We start from the raw sequence: 17958 nt of genomic DNA, 5'->3' as shown, positions 1-17958 counted from the left end.
CTTAATATTTGTTACAAAGTATGAGATAACTGCAATAAAACGAATGCTGCTAAGTAAACGCCTTCCTAGCTTTGTTCAATCGTTCCAAACCAAATCATAAACCTTACATTTGTTGTGACAAAATACATCTTAAATAAAAGCAGAAAATACAATTTGACAGTAAATATCCGATTACATTATGTATATATTTTTTATTGCTTCCTTTTTGTTTCAGCGGTTGTAGAATGCTACAATATAGTAAACAATTAAAGTAATTGAATAAATAAAATAAAATAATAATTAGAATGTTATTTGTAAACGTAAAAAACCAGTTACAATTGCAGATGTAGATGCCTAATGCACATCGTTACCAGAGTGTGTGTATATATATATATATATATATATATATATATATATATATATATATATATATATATACATACACACTTATATCAGTGTATAAACAGGGGTGTTTAATGAATGTGCTGCCTGTTACTAGCCATGTGAGCAATGCATTATGGAGAGAGCTTATGCACTAAGTTGTACTCAGCTGCTCTGGGGTGGAGTAAGTGGCTACAATGATTTGGGATATACAGTCTGTGCACAAGTCTCAGTATGGTGATAGCACAGCACCGAGTAGGACTGTAGGTACATTTGATAGTCTGTCACCCCAGAGTAAGGTGGGTTACTAAACTGTACACAGCTTATACAAATATACACGATACGTGTTATTTATCTAAAGATACTTACACAGCCAACTCCCATACAGCTAACGGAGATGGATGTGTGGTAGTTCAATCAATACATTTGCAAATGTCAAATACACACACACATATATATATATATATTAATAAAAATCAAGTACTTTTATCAGTGACCTAAAATGAGATATAATTATTTTATATATGATTAAATTATATTTTATACAAGTGTAAAATTTGACACACTACACATAATCAGATTGCAAAAATAATAATGAAATGACGTTAGAATATATCTGGAGCTAAATAAGGTGACTACATATCTAGGCATCATTTAGTTGCATGCTCTAGTTTCACCATGAAGCTGTAGTACATTGTTACTACAGCAGCTACATCCTGCAGAAGGGGGATAAAGTATCTTTAGTTGGTTAGATGAGGTGAATGGCTAATTCCCTGTTAACAGAATGGGTCTAATTAAGTTCTGGGATATGCAGCTAGGCTGCCTAATAAGCACAGGGTTAGCAACACTTTCTTTTGATTGTTTTAAATCCATTTGGTTTTCCGTTGAATTACACACCACACAAGGGTGCTAATTCTTCTTTAATCATTCCATGTAAATACTATAGAAAGCTGCATTAAACTCTCTCGTCTTGTAGCTGTATGCAGAGGCTGCCCACTGAACATGTTAAATAGTTTGTGCTTGTAGTAAGGTGTTGGGTGGCTACAAGTACATAGCAGCATAGAAGGTGTTAAAGGGAAGTCCTATTGACTGCTGATGTGCTGGAATTGGCCTGGCTTTATGTAAATAGACGTTTGTAATTATATCATCGTAGGAAAACCGTCCCCCTGCCCACATGTCCAATAAGAACAGACCCAGCTTGACACCTGCCTATATAGAGGGGAAGAGAGCACATTTCTGAACACTCATCTCCCCCAGCCATAAACAAATATTAGATTAAAGTGGGGAAAGAACATATCCTGTAACAGTATCCAGCTATGACCTCCAGTAAAATCGAGATGCCTGGGGAAGTGAAGCCAGATCCTGCTGCATTGATGGCATCATTGCATCTGCTGCCTTCTCCCACCACTAACCTTGAGATCAAGCACACTAAGGTAAGTGATGTTTGCAGCCATCAGCTGGGGGAGCATTGTCTCTGTATAAATAACTGCATTGGCACTGCCAATTTGCTAAATATATACAGCGTTCTGATTTATTTCTGCACATAACCAAAGATCAGATGGTGCTCCTGATACAGACAGTGTTATTCCTGCTCTGTTCCTTCTCCTATGCATTAAGTAGTTAACTGGGCACTGTTTGTAAATATCCGCTGCAAAAGGCATCTAAAGGGGGGGGGGGAAAGTTTGTGCAGAAAAATCTACTATGTGACAGCTTCTATTTTCTAAACTCTTAGTCAAAATGTTCTGTAAATAGGTAACCGATTCACCTCAAGCTGTGTAATATCTTAAGCGATTTGCTGAAGTTTACTATAGAAACATTCAATCTGTTGTATTTGGGAAATACATTGTATAACTATGTAAAAAATGCAGTTTACACACACACTATACAGATGTAACTTATTTTACAAACTTTATAAAAGCATCTTGCGTTTTAATTAAGTGTAAAATGATCTGATAGTTTTATGGATTTTATTTCTGAAATGCTTAAATAGCCAAGTGATTTGATTATTTTATGCTCATGTTACTTTAGAATTAGACCTATTGATGATGTATTTTTTTTTTATTTATTGGAAAGGATAATATAGTATGTTATAAAATAAGCTCTAAACATATTAATAGATTAAAATGGAAGAAGTTTATTCAAAAACTCAATTATTGTAAAACATATTAGGTTGTCATAATTTAAATTTTAAATATATGTTTGTGTGTGTATATATATAATTAGTAGATACACATTGCAATATTTTTGCTATTACATACATGTACCTAAAATAATGGGGATTAAAACTAAATCATTAGTTATTATATAATACTTTCCAAAGCACACTGGGTAATTTTTTCTTCTTCTAATGGACCAACATGAGTGTGTGTATATAAACACATGTAATATCAATTTAAAACATCCCACATATTTTACTTTGTATTTAACCACATAAAACAAGTACTGTATATTTTGAATAGCTGATCTACATAGTTTTGTTTTCTTTGAATGCATTTATGGCACATTTTCCTAACCATATGTCTGCATTTTTAGATATAGATAGATATAGATATATGTGTGTGTTATTCTGCCAAGGTCACATGATAAATACTGTACAACTTTTAGATCTATCAAAAACTAGTTAAGGAAATCCTGTAATCTTAAAACAGTACATAATTTGACATGGGTTTTGTTTTCCACAAAAAAAGTAGAAATTGCAACATTTTTATGTGATGACACACTTCCTTTAGTATTTAATAGATAATTCCCATGGTTTGCATCACCAAATATTTGAAAGTTTAAAAGGCGGAAATGTGAGAGGACTCTAGTGGGCTCTTTCTGTTCACACCTAGGAAAATGTTATGATTTTCATATTTAAAATCTATTTTTGTGAGTTTAGTTAAGAATCAAATTCTCCCCAGTAAAAGCTAGCAGCTAGAATGTTTTCTTTATTTTAATTCAACAGATAAACAAGTAGAAGGCCCTGATAAAGGTAAATGATTCCGATACACATCTGTGTGTGTATAATATATATGTACGTGTGTATATATATATATATATATATATATATATATATATATATATATATATATAAAATCACTATCCTTTTACAACCAGAACTCCAGAAGTACGACTGACATTAGCCAGATTAAGCATTGCAATATATTTTTATGTGAGTCATTGGTGATCCCTTTTTAGTGGTAGAGTGTGGTGGGTTCTTTGTTAATGAAATTGCCAGAAAATTATTTGAAAGAAACAAGAATCCTCATAAAGTCTAGGTGGCCCCATATCTTGTAGAAAACAAATTAACACAAGAAAAAATAATACACTTAACCTTTAGGAATCTTCTTATTTTAATGTGAAAGTTCTGTATAATAGTTTGACCATTTTATCTATGTGAAGTTTCAGGGTATGTAAGTAATTTATTATATGACATAGAAGTTTTATTTCTTTCATCACGCGTATACTTATTTTTTTTATTTTATTGTTTCAATCATTCTTAAAAAAAAAAAAAAAATCTCAAAAATATAAACTTAGTTAGAGAACATGTTTAACTTTATACGTCTTCAAAATGTTACTTGTCCTAATCCAAATATTCTAAATTATTTTTTTGGGGAGTCTTTTTCTGGGGTTGCCTTTGTTATTAACAATAATTAAATCATTGTTTTTTGGTGCATTGTGTGCATGAAGGAAAGAGAGGTTTTCTTGTATCCTCTATGGGTATATCCGATTTATAAACAAACAGATGTTTGTCGAGCAGTCCATTACATCATTTTTATTTAAACTGCTTTAGTTACTTTAGCCATACCATGTCAACATGTCTATTTTCCTAAATCAAAATTTTTAATGTTATTATGTGGGGGGGGGGGGATGCATTTAAAATGAGTTTAATAACCAACGTCCAAACTTTCTCCTGAGTGCTGAACTGAAAATTGTACCAGCAGCAATCAGAGAGGCATTCTTAGCATCAAAGTTTATGGAAAAAAAACAAATTCAATAAGGTTTTCAAGAGTTTGTGTTTTTGATCACAATCTTGCACTTGTTTCTGGCAGGTAAAGATTTCAGAACTTCATTTTATATTGTGAATATGTCAAGAAAACTGAAAAACAGCACACAAACTTCTTCTGTAAGCACGGAATAAAACTGTCATTTCCATATCAAACACAAGAAACAAAAAAAAAAAAGAATATTTAGTATTCTGTATCGGGGTCCATAGGGATGTTAGCAACACTATTTTGGACATATTATAGGCCCTTAGTCATGACTAAAGGCCTATAATAGGTCCAAATAGACTCTCATACAGTTTAATAAAGGTCCTTTTTTAACAAGCAAGGCTGGGATTATACTTCATTTTATATTGTCAGTGAGTTTTTCTAATCATCATCGTCCCAAAAAGCTTCTGTCATTAATATCTCTGAATCTCAAAATCTTTAACTTCCTAAGAATAACACAAAAGTTATCTGTAATTAATTTCCAGATTTTGTAATTGAAAAATGAAACTTGCAAGATTAATGACAAACAAAATATCGATTTCACAGGTTTAGCAAGTGTCACAGATTGAAGGGCCTTTAATACATTGTTTCATCTCTTTAATAGTGATGTTAATATGTGACGCATTTAATTTATCTGTTATGTTCCAAAACCATTAAGATATGTGTGAACCTCTGTATAAGAAATTTGAACAGGGGCATTATTGATATCGTATGTATTCTTTGGGTTACAGATTTTATTAATTAAATGCTATACAATTTATTATTTTTATGATTTTTTTTTTTTTCTAACTGATCAAGTGGCAGGGGTGATTTGCGCGTTTTTTTTGTTTGTTTTTGTTTTTTACTCATGTGAACCATAAATGTTGCGTTTTTATAACTTTTGGGGTACTCAGTAATAAGATGAAGAGTTGTCTGCTGATGAAGTCCTGTTAGCTGGGGAATATCATATGAAAACAAGACTAGCACATGCTAAATATGGGGCCATTTGTCACCAAAACAACAACGGAGAGGGGAGTTCTGCTGTTAAAAAAATAAAAATTAGTTTCTCATCCGCAGCTTACATACCAATAGTTTTCAAATGATAATTGGAATCAACCTTGATGTATTTTATGAAACACATTGTACATACGTCCTTTTTTCACTCAATGCAAATATCTCTCTCTTGGGCTTTGCTTTTGGAAAATTTGTCTAGATTTGAGAATCTGTTTTAAAATGCAGTTGTGGTAAGGAAATTTCAATTCTGCATATGCCTTGGTGTTTACTTAAAGGGACACGAAACCCCAAATTTTTCTTTAATGATTCAGATAGAGAATACAATTTTAAACAACTTTCCAATTTACTTCTATTATTTAATTTGCTTCCTTCTCTTGTTATCGTTTGCTGAAAGGTTTATCTAGACAAGTTCATGAGCAGAAGAGAAACTAGGTTCTAGCTGTTGATTGGTGGCTGCATATATATATTGAATGTGATTGGCTCACCCATGTGTTCAGTTAGAAACTAATAGTGCATTGCTGCTCCTTCAACAAATGATACCAAGAGAATAATAATAGAAGTAAATTAGTAAGTTGTTTAAAATTGTATTCTCTATCTGAATCATGAAAGAAAAACTTTGGGTTTCATGTACCTTTAATCATATAAATTGTATTTTGATTAGACTTATACCACTTACATCTGCTTTTAAATATTAGCCGTTCTTCTTAAACGGTTGTCTCTGTTTATACTCTTACTTTTTTTTAGCTATTTTTTGTAGTTCAGTCCTCCAGCTTTAATAATACATGGCCTTCTGGGAAAATAAAAGCAGTGAACCCAGAATAACAACATTTCACTTGTTATCCCTCTTGAGAATTGCTTAATGGATTACATTAGGGGCTCATAGCAATACCAAATAGCAGCTATGGATTTAATTACATTAATCTTCAGTAATGCACCTTTATAACTGTAGTATCTAAATGTTATTGGTTGTGTGAGCTAGCAGAAGTTAATGCAGCTATTATGTGTGTATGTATATATATATATATATATATATATATATATATATATATATATATATATATATATAGCGATCTTCAACAAAGGACTGCACTCACTGGGTTTCCAAAAAAATACTTATTTATTTGGTAACGTTTCGGGATTCGCAGACCCCTTCCTCAGACCAGAATGGTATTCTGGTCTGAGGAAGGGGTCTGCGAATCCCGAAACGTTACCTAATAAGTATTTTTTTGGAAACCCAGTGAGTGCAGTCCTTTGTTGAAGATCGCTGTGAATATTATTGATCTGGCACCCTGGTTGCTGAATATATGACATTGTGAGTGCAAATACACATGGACGATATATATATATATATATATATATATATATATATATATATATATATATATATATATATATATATATATATATATATATATATATATATAACATTTTTTTATATATGATCAAACCTTGTAGTTTACTCCATAGACTGTTGATGACGGGTTGAACACCCTGAAACGCGTCACTATGGAATAAACTACAAGTTTGATCACTTGATAGGAACAGTCAGTGCTTTGTGATATATATATATATATATATATATATATATATATATATATATATATATTATTATTATTATTATTATTATTATTATTATTATTATTATTATTATTATTATTATTATTATTATTATTTATTTTTTTTTTTTTTTTTTTTTCATCCAAAAGTAATACATATGTATTAGGCTAAAGACACAACAGTCTTTGTTTTTAGCTGTTGAAATACTTGTTTATCGTTTTGTTAGGAACAACTGGCATTAATTTACCCTCCTATTTTTGAGTATTTTTACATGTATAGTGATGTATTAATCTCCCTCTTAAGACAGTAGTTCCAAACTCTTATCCATGATATGCATACTACAACATTATAGTTTAAATTAATTTGAACACTTGTTTTCTAATTTTTATTTATTATTTGACTCTTTTCTCCTCTATTCACACTGCATCTGCAGTCAACCACATAAATCATACTATGGATTGCATGCAAATTTTTATCCCAGATTTGTAAATAGGTTTTGCCTAAATTATGATCCACTGTTAATTGACTTAGTTCCCTAAACCAGAGGAGGTTCCTTTAAAACATGCACCTATCTGTTTTTCTGATCTATAGCGCTAGTTAATTACACATTGATAATAAAGCTCAGTTACAGAAGAATCCACGTGGGGAAATAAAAAAAAAATCTTTTATAAAGAAATAGAGAACTTTACAGAGGTAGTCCAGAATTCCTTAAAACATATGCCCTGTTATGTTTAAAGGACCATTTAACACAATATAGTTACATAATAAACAATGAATAATAAAAAGACAACCCAAACACACTTAGATTGAATTTCAAATGAGTGGTAGATTTTTCTGATGAATTTCAAAGTTCAATTTTCCTTCCAGTAGATCATGTGACAGCCGTCAGCCAATTATGAAATGCATATTTGTATATTCAGTGAAATCTTGCACATGCTAGTTTAAAGATCAGGTCTTGACACACTAGGAAGAAAAAAAAAAGTGTGTAAATGGTGTGGTATAATATATGTAGCTTTCTTGATATTTTATTATCCCTCAAAAAGTTTATGCTTCAAATTCCTAACACATTTTATTCTTTTATCAATATGTTTCACCAAAACAGCGATGATCACATTATTATTTTTGTTGTTGTTGTTGTCTATGACCTTTTTTTTGTGGGACAATTTGTAGGTATTTGAAACCCAAAAAATGTTCTTTTGTGATACATAGTATACAGTTTTTAAAAAAGTTTCCAATTTGCTTTATTATATTTTCTCATACTAATAACACACATTAAATATTATACCATTCATAAATGGGTAAGGGGGGTCCAGCAATCTTGTTTTCCTGAACCAAATATTATGTGAATATGTCTCTGAACTGTATAGAACAATTGTAGACAATGATTATATCTAAACATCTAAAACCTGTGAAAGCTTTTATATGTCACAATTAACAAAGCATTCACTGTCACCACTGCAGGTAGATTGGTTTTCAAACCTTTCCTCAGGCCACATTTTGAGGTAAACTGAACCAGAGCACAGGTGAAATAATCAGCTGATTAGTTAACATGGTTATTTTACCTGCTCTCACCCAAGGTAAATCCTGAAAACCTGACCTGTTGGGGAGGCCTGAGGACACATCTGAAAACCAGTGGTTTAGCTTCAGCGCTGCCAGTTGTAGTGTTGTACCAGTAATTTAGAAGCCCAGAAATTACATGGACCTGAATAATCTCGTCATCTGTCAGATGTTTCAATAACTTTTGGTTTATATGTTAAACTATACAAAAAGATATAACAATAGTGATATCTGATGCTTTCACACAGACATAAGGTGCTTCCTGATCAAATTCCCACCGTACTACTAAATAGTAAATTGTAGTGTAAATCTTGCAGGGGAATATCTGCTCCTTACTTCATCCAAGCAGCAATGGGATATTCATAAAATAATCATTTCCTTTCTGTTATGCTTCCTTACAGGAAGAAATTATTCTTTACAAGAACACATGCTGTTTATAATCCCACATCTCTGTAGTTATTGTTGCTGTAATATCTTCCATATTCAAAAAAGTATGTGAGCAGGAATAGTCTATACATAGTCTATGTAGTCTGTATAATTTCCTATATTTTAGACCTTTTCACATTATTGGCTTTTAACTACTGCAATGTTTTGATACCAATTGGTACCACTCTGGAGATATTTCATTGGGGGCCTTCAATAAAACCTAAATATTCTTTGGTCAATTTTTTTTAAACATGCATATTTTGTTTAACATAAAAAGTAGAACTTATTTATAGTGTAAATAGATCAGAACATTCATTTGAAATGAGTAAATAATAATATGATACTGTAATAAAAACACAGGATAATAAAAGCTATTACAATTCATGTTTCCCTGACACTTCAGAGAACATAGTTAAGTCTTACAAGGATCTTCTTACCAAAAACAAAGGACAAAGAATTTACATTCAAGACTTACATGACCTTGAATCATATATTTTAAAGAGAAGAGAATCTCATAGAAACATAGATTTAGACAGCAGATAAGAACCATAGGCCCAAAATGTCTGTCCAAAATTTCCTAAAAGTGTAAACAAGGTTGCAGGATAGCTTTAAGCTTATCCCAGGCACTCGCTCATTCTGCAATAGGAAATTACAGTCTATACAATCTGGCGTCTTAACCATGTATAATGCCCTAGTATGGATCTCCCAGTACTTTAATTAAAAAACATAAATCATGGATAGTTTTGGATCATTTTCCCAAAAATTGTCCCAGCTTGCATTGTGTGGCTGTTTTAGGGTCTCAGGTATTGGAAAGGACCTTGACGTGGTACCTGAGCTTGTCCCATTTGGCCAGATGCGGCGAGTAACCTTTCCATTTTTGCTTTTAAATTTTAGCTGAGAGCTTGTAAGTGAGTGCTGGGTTTTCTCTGTGTGTTGTATTAATTTGTTTTGTAATTTTCCCTATAGTTCTTGCACCCAGACCTGTCTGGGGTTAACTGCTTGTGGCTCTGGGGACAGCACAGCTTCCTGTGAGTGCCAATGGCACCCAGGGCTGAGCATGTTGCAGGGTCATGGGATGTGTACCCGGTCCGGTATGAGAGTGCAGTTCCCTTCTGTGTTTATACATACATCAGGCCAGCACTCACGGTTAACATTTCATCCACCCAGGGTGCTTCCAAAGTATTGATAGTAGTGAAGAAAAGAAAAGGGCGAGTGCATTATATATATATATATATATATATATATATATATATATATATATATATATATATATATATATATATATAATGTGTGTGTTATATAGCACTGATCTCTGCCAGTTACTGTATCATATTTATGTAGGCACAACAGATATGCGATTCATGCACATAGATGCTGTCCCTTCATTGACAAGCATGTCTTCCCCCTGTAGCCAAGTTATTTATACTTTTCGATGAAACTTTATTTTGTGAAGGTGCCAGCCAGACTCTGATGGTTTAGAACTACATCATCCATCTTGTGATGTGCACAGCTAGACCTTTTTGTGTTTCTGTGAGCTATTTATTGTAAACCTAATTCATTTTGTAGAATATCATTGTTTAAAGGAGCATGTTAACATCTGCATCCATAATATGTAAAGAATGGAAAAATTGATTAATTAACCATGTATTTTTCTTAACATTATTAATGCTGCTTTTTTAATCATCCCACTTCTTCTTTTTTTTTTTTTTTTTTTTTTTTTTTTTTTTTTTTTGGGACGGGGTTGTTTTTTATACTCAAAATTATTTGTTTTATATAATCTAGGTGACAAAGCTTTGTAACCAATGCTCCAGAATAGTGTAATATTTTCATCTCACTGAAACCAATGTCAAAACTACTATGGAAATTAGTTTTTTAAGTGGCCGTGCAGGTTAGGCCAAGTGAATCATTCAAACAGAGTGGCCTTTAGCATGTGGTGCACAATTTTTATAAATCATTGGTGCAGTCTGTTTTCAATTGCCTCAGATATTGAAATTAAAACTCAGTAGCTATGTGTAACAGCTATTCTAAGAATCTTCCACTTGAAGCTAAGCTGAAGCCTCTAAAATACGCTCATTGCCCTTGATGTAAATCTGTCAGCCTGTTCATTATCCTCTAATTAGCTGACACCATAGAAATCACACTGATTTAACTATTCTTGCTGTGTTCTGGGAGATATTCTTTTATATGGCAACCAACAAGCATGCTTTCTCCTATGTGGCACAATACCTAGGTGATCTACTGGTATTCTGTATAAGCTGGTCAAAGCAAAGAATACCAGACTTTGTAAATCCTGGGTGTATAATGCTAAGTAAAGATTTGATCGTCTTAGGAGTTGACCTCGATTAGTTAAATAGGTTAAAAGTGTAGTCCTGTTTCCTTTACTTTAGCTCAAGATTGTAGGTTCCCCCTTTTTTATTTATTTTATTTAACAGTGCCCACAACCACTCATTTTGAAGGATGGTCACAGTATAACACTGTATCACTGTCCATCTTTTCCTTTATGTCCTTATTTCTGCCCATTAATGCCCTGATCTTGAGCAAAGGCTGACAAGATTACACCTTCTGGTATTGGGTATTATAATAAAAATGTTGAGATATGCTACATGCAATATTTTTTTACCAGGCAAAATTATTGTACCTTTGCCTTAAAATGCAGAGTATGAAATGCACTCACATTATATGAAACCTTTTATTTTTATAAGCAGGATTTTTTTTTTTTTTTTTTTAACTATTTTCTACATTATAAAGATTTATTTTAACTAAATTCATCACATGGTCTTTCTAATTCACAAGAATGCATGCCAAAATGTTTGTATTAGATGCTTGTTTTTCAAATGTTTATCCCCTGTGGCTATGAAAACAAACACTGGACCTCCTCTTGTCTTGTGTGCTGCTATGTGCAAATTAGTTTTTAGTTCTGTGGAAAAGTCAGGAAACATACATGTGTTGTAAAATAAGAGAAAAGGGAAGAAAAGAAACACTATTGTGGCACACTAATGCTATAAGCGGGTAATTTGTCCAATCTAAATAGCCGAAGAGGATTGGAGGACCAGATTAGATATTTAAAACTTAACTTTTACTATTGTTGTTCTATAAAAAAGGGTGAAAAAACACAAACATTTAAAAAACAACTAAAAAAACCATATAAGATTGACTGACTGCTCCCTGAGTGTCACACCATATACTATAAGGTCCCAAGACCGGCTTTATAATTACAGATACATATCATAGGATATAAGGATGGTAATTCCTAAGCAAGTAGCTTGAAAATACACAATTAAAATGGTATCAGCAAAAATGGCTGATATAAATTACCATGAAAATCTAAATAGTGCTTAATGGAATTCCACCTTTATAGAAAGGACACTGAGCCTACAAAGGTGAGGGGGGGAGGGTATGTAGAGAAAGGTATAAACTTTATTACAATGAAAGGGATACAGTGTGGTGATTGATATGCAGGTGTAGAGGAATACAGCTATTGGTCCTCCAGTTGAAGGTTGTGTTCAAATCCTGTTTGGAAAAACATGGGTACTATAGGTATCAACCATAGCTTATATATCAAATACCTTTAGTCAAACTATCAGTCTGTTAGTATCACAGTCAAAAAATACTACTTAATACTTTTTCATCAAGATATCGTATCACAGACAAAAATGGCTGAAGTTGTACCTTTTTTAATACCGCATTAATTAATATCGCAGCCAAGGCAACTGAATGCCACTAAATATTGCAGCCAAAACGGCTGGATAATACCTATGATTACTGTTACTGTGGCTACCTCTTATTTTACAACCAACGTAGGCAAAGTGGAGAAACGGATCAATTTAATAAGCCGGAACAGCGTACATATTACAGGGGTTGGGAGAGAGAACGGTACCAGTAGGACATATAAGCAGGGAGCAGTGGGAACGCCTGACGCAACTGCTTTATCAAAGGCACCAGTCATTAACAAAAACCACTCCTTTATACCAGCAGAAACCAATCATATTTGGGAAACACTGCTCGTCAATACCTTCATCTGTATGTAGGATGTAGAGATGTTTGTTAAGGATCTTGGTAATTTCCTGATTGCCGTTGTTGAAAGTACCAATGATCTGATGCAGGTATCTGGGGCCCGTTTTTTCCTTCGGTTTTAATAAATCAGTTCTAGAGGTATGAAGTACCCTGTGATATGCCCGTTTCATTAGGGTATTGCCTCTGTTTGAGTGTCTCTTTCATGAAATTGACTTGTTGTTTAAACGTTTCTTTATCTGAACAGTTTCTGTGTAGGTGTAGATACTGTTTTTGGTAGATATATGGTGAGTGCTTTCATAACTCAGGAGGGGTGGCATCATATATGACTACATTAGATCTGAGGTAAGTTGTGAATAAAGCAGTAGATCACGGTACATACACAGAGCCATTTTTGCTCTTTTTTTGACATACCGTCAAGTACGGATTATTAGTTAAACAATGACAGCTATATTAGGACCTCCATTACAAGTGTTATCATGACACGCCTCCTGTCAGAGCAATGTATGCTCTGATTGGATGCTCAGAAAATAGGCGTGTGTTGAATCAGTTAATAGGATTGGTGCCAACACCCCATCACCCTGACCAATCGTCTTCAATATTTTACCTCGCTAGGGACATCTCTCGGATAGTGACGCTCCGTGATGAGAAGTGTTTCCTAAATATGATTGGCTTCTGCCGGTATAAAGGAGTGGTTTTGGTTAAGGACCGGTGCCTTTGATAAAGCAGTTGCGAAATGTGCGTCAGGCGTTCCCACTGCTCCCTGCTTTTATGTCCTATTGATAGCATTCTCTCTCCTAACTGCTGTAATATGTACGCGGTTCCGGATTTTAAAATTGATCTTTTTCTCCACTTTGCCTACTTTGGTTGTAAAATAATAGGTAGCCACAGTAACGGTATTAGGTATTATCCAGCCGTTTTGGCTGCAATATTTAGTGGCATTCAGCCGCCTTGGCTGCAATATTAATTAATGCGGTATTATAAGGTATAACTTCAGCAATTTTCAGCTGTGATACTGATATCTTGATTAAAAAGTATCAATAAGTATTATACAGCCCCTTTGGCTGTGATACTAATAGTTTATCTATTCTGGCTAGTAATGTAATACGGTATTAAGAGGTATAACTCCAGTCACTTTTGACTCTGATACTAACAGACTGATAGTTTGACTAAAGGTATTTGATATATGAGCTACAGTTTGTACCTATAGTACCCATGTTTTATCAAACAGAACTTGAACACAACCTTCAACTGGAGGACCAATAGCTTTATTTCTCTACACATGTCATATCAATCACCACACTGTCTATTCCTTACATTGTAATACACCTTTGTAGGCTCAGTGTCCTTTCTATAAAGGTGGAATTCCATTAAGCACTATTTAGATTTTCATGGTAATTTATATCAGCCATTTTTGCTGATACCTTTTTAATTGTGTCTTTTCAAGCTACTTGCTTAGGAATTACCATCCTTATGTCCTGTGATATGTATCTGTAATTATCAAGCCGGTCTTGGGACCTTATAGTATATGGTGTGACACTCAGGGAGCAGTTAATCTTATGTTTTTTTTAGTTGGTTTTTAAATGATTGTTTTTTTTTCACCCTTTTTTATAGAATAACCATAGTAAAAGTTAAGTTTTAAGTATCTAATCCGGTCCTCCAATCCTCTTCGGCTATTTAGACTGGACATATTACCCGCTTATAGCATTAGTGTGCCGCAATAGTGTTTGTTTTCTTCTCTTTTCTCTTATTATATCTATATAGGCACTGCCCTCCTATACGTATATACTACGTTTTAGGGATTTCCCCCCCCCCTCTTCTTATGTGTTGTAAAATGTTGTCCTTTATCAAAATAAAGAGAACAGTCTGTTTCAGGGGTAATCATTCATTTTGAAGGATTTTTTTTCAATGAGAGAACCAGATAAAGATGATGATAATAATAAAAATAAAGTCTGTAAACAATGATTTAATTAATAGATGCAATACAGACTATTATCTTCTATTACTATTCTGTCTCCTACATCTTCATCAGCACACACATGATGAAGAAAACAGAGATGCAAGGAGGCATATAATTTGCAATAAAGACCCCCCCACCCCACCCTCCCAGGCACGTGCACACACACCAGGTAATAGAAACATAAAACCTCAATTGTTTTTCTTTCATGATTCAGACAATTTTAAAGTGTTTGTTTTTTTTCAGCATCATACGCACAAATCCTGTGAGGGCCTTTCCTGCTCAGAGAACGTGTCGTGCTGTTTATTGCTTTGATGTAATTTGTGTCATACAAGCCACTGCTGACTTTCTTGAGAGAGTGTTTTTTTTTTTTTAATACTGGTGCACAGGATATGTGCATATGCCACTGAAAACCAGTAATAACATTTACTATAACCATTTTTGCTATTAGAAGCCTTTTTGTAATATACTTCTATCTCAAAATGAAATGCACCCATGCATATTAGATGTTTGACCTTTCTATCCCTTTAAACAACCTTCCAATTTACTTCTATTATCAAATGTGCTTAATTCTCTTGGTATCTTTTGTTGAAGGAGCCACAAAGCACTATTGGCAGCTATTTGAAATCATCTGCTAAGTCGATGACAAGAGGCACATATGTGCAGCCACCAATCAGCAGTTAGCTCCCAGCAGCGCATTGCTGCTCATAGACTCCTCACAAGCTGCTCACCTCTGCTCTCACAATAAGTCCAATCATAGACTGGCATAAAGGCGTGCACAGTGGACCACACCTACCAGACATGTCTATTACCCTACCGCATGCAAAGAAGTGTAGTCCCTGGCTACAGAGCTACCATAACAATAACAGCGCAAGCATTGTGTACAAATATAGTGTGAGATGGCCATTAAAGATAATATAAGTAACTGCTGCCACTATAACTTCTCATGTTATATTAGCATTTAGGATATTGATCTACCACCTTTTTTGTTTTTGTTTTCATATTTTTACTTATGTCCTTTTAATATACTTGGCTTCCCCCAATTTAAAGACAGGACTAAAGGAATAGTGGGTTACCCCTAAAAGGTAAAAATTAATAAATTGTAATTTAACCCCATGACTCATGTATTTTACTCCAAACCAAAAACAAATTTAAAAAAATCCTCTATTGTGGATGTGACAACCCCATTTCCTTGTCTGTAGAATGTAATAGGAAAGTTAATGCAATATTTTATTAATGCATCAATTTTCTGTGATCTTTTGCTAGAAATATGCAATGTAATATTTACATTAAATATATTTTTTTAATTTTTGGTAGCCTACACATTTTAATCAAGTGGGGAAATTAACTCAACTTTTAAATTCTTGTTCTACCTAATTTAAAATGGGGTATAGTCATAATTAGTCTCCTATCTCTCGGATTCTGAGATATAATTATGCCCAGGTATTTTAACTTGGTCACTTGGGATAGGCTGGTCATAAGGGGCATATTTATCAAGCTCTGTATGGAGCTTGATGCCCCGTGTTTCCGGCAAGCCTTCAGGCTCGCCGGAAACAGAAGTTATGAAGCCGTGATCTAAAGGGGTTAATTAGAGAGTTTGCAGGGTTCATTTTAGCTTTAGTGTAGAGATCAGCCTCCCACCTGACACATCCCATCCCCTGACCCCCCCCCCCCCGATCAGTAAAAGGCTTTTCTTTTTCTTTTTTATATTTATTCTGCAATGTTGGATCCCCCCCTTAGCCCCTAACCTCACTGCCCTCCCCCCTCTACCTATATGCCGCTGTCTGCCAGTACCCAGTTTGCTGAATTATTTTTTATCTAAACAAATAATTTTTCTGTAGTGTAGCTGCCCCCCCTCAATTCCCTACCTCCTCCCCCTCCAATATCCCTTTTCCTTTCAACATTTTATTCCCCCTCCCTCTCCCTCCTTCCCATATATTTGATTAAATGTCAATGTAGTGTGCATGCCCCCGCCCCCTAGCACGCTCCCGCACAATTGAGGGACACAGGAACTGGTAAGCAATGGGCCGCCCACCCACCTTCCAGCTATGATTCCCACCCACCGATTGGAACCATTGCTGGCTGAAACAGAGAGGGCCATTGCATCGGTGGGTAAAAAAGGGTATTGCAGTGATGCCTCAATATCGAGGCATCACTGTAATATCTTGAAAGTGGCTGGAAGCAATCACGATCACTTCCACCACTTCAAACCCCAGAGGACATGTCAGGCACGTCCTTGGTTCTTAACTGACACTTTTTGTAGGACGTGCGTGACACGTCCTTGGTTGGTAAGGGGTTAAAGGGACCGTCAAGTGAAAATTAAGCTTTCATGATAGGGCATGCAATTTAAAAAACTTTACAATTTACTTTTATCTTAAAATTTGCTTTGTTCTCTTGGTACTCTTAGTTGAAAGTTAAACCTAGGAAGGCTCATATGCAAATTTTCTAAGACCTTGAAGGCTGCCTCTTATATGAATGCATTTCACAGTGTTTTCACAGCTAGAGGGCATTAGTTCATGTGTGACATATAGATAACATTGTGCTCACACACAGAGTAACCTAGGAGTCAGCACTAATTGGCTAAAATGCAAGTCTGTCATAAGAACTGAAATAAGTGGGCAGTCTGCAGAGGCTTAGATACAAGGTAATCGCAAATGTATATTAATATAACAGTGTTGGTTATGCAAAACTGGGGAATTGGTATTAAAGGGATTATCTATATTTTTTAAAATAAAAATTCTAGAGTAGACTGTCCCTTTTTTTTTTTTTTTTTTAAAAAGGTGGTTTATTTGCTTCACTGCAGTTAAGAGCCTGTAGAATACTGCAAGTTGTATTGGAGAGGTAATGAACAGTCTTGTGTTAGAAGGGAAGCACTCTGAGGGCTAGATCAAGGGCTGAAAGAACTCTCCTTTTGTATTCTCCTCTGAGTTCTCTGCAGCTCGCCTTTAAATGTATGCACATCTTCATCAGAAAATTGCACGTATTAATTTGCACTGTTAAGAAGGTGAGCTAGGTGGATTATGATGAAGTTCTCCTGATTTTATCTTTTCAAACCCATGTGTTTTTTTGTTTTGTTTTTTAGGTAGTATTTTTTTGCCCTCTTCAAGTAATCTATTACATTTGCGT

The 17958-nt window shown here is 34.2% G+C and overlaps 1 protein-coding gene across 1 annotated transcript in view; it reads left to right on the top strand.

Annotated features, from left to right (window-relative positions):
* Positions 1–1175: 1175 nt before the first annotated feature.
* ALDH1A2 (aldehyde dehydrogenase 1 family member A2) overlaps positions 1176–17958 on the top strand; it is a 104797-nt gene continuing 88014 nt past the window's right edge. Inside the window, 1 exon segment of the mRNA XM_053717523.1 lies at positions 1176–1793. Coding sequence (XP_053573498.1) covers positions 1677–1793 — 117 coding nt within the window. The 5' untranslated portion in view covers positions 1176–1676.

The sequence above is a fragment of the Bombina bombina genome, chromosome 6 (assembly GCF_027579735.1).
Source record: "Bombina bombina isolate aBomBom1 chromosome 6, aBomBom1.pri, whole genome shotgun sequence".
NCBI classification, from domain to species: domain Eukaryota; kingdom Metazoa; phylum Chordata; class Amphibia; order Anura; family Bombinatoridae; genus Bombina; species Bombina bombina.
Note: the sequence above shows the minus strand (reverse complement) of the source record. Positions and strands in the feature narration are given on the sequence as shown.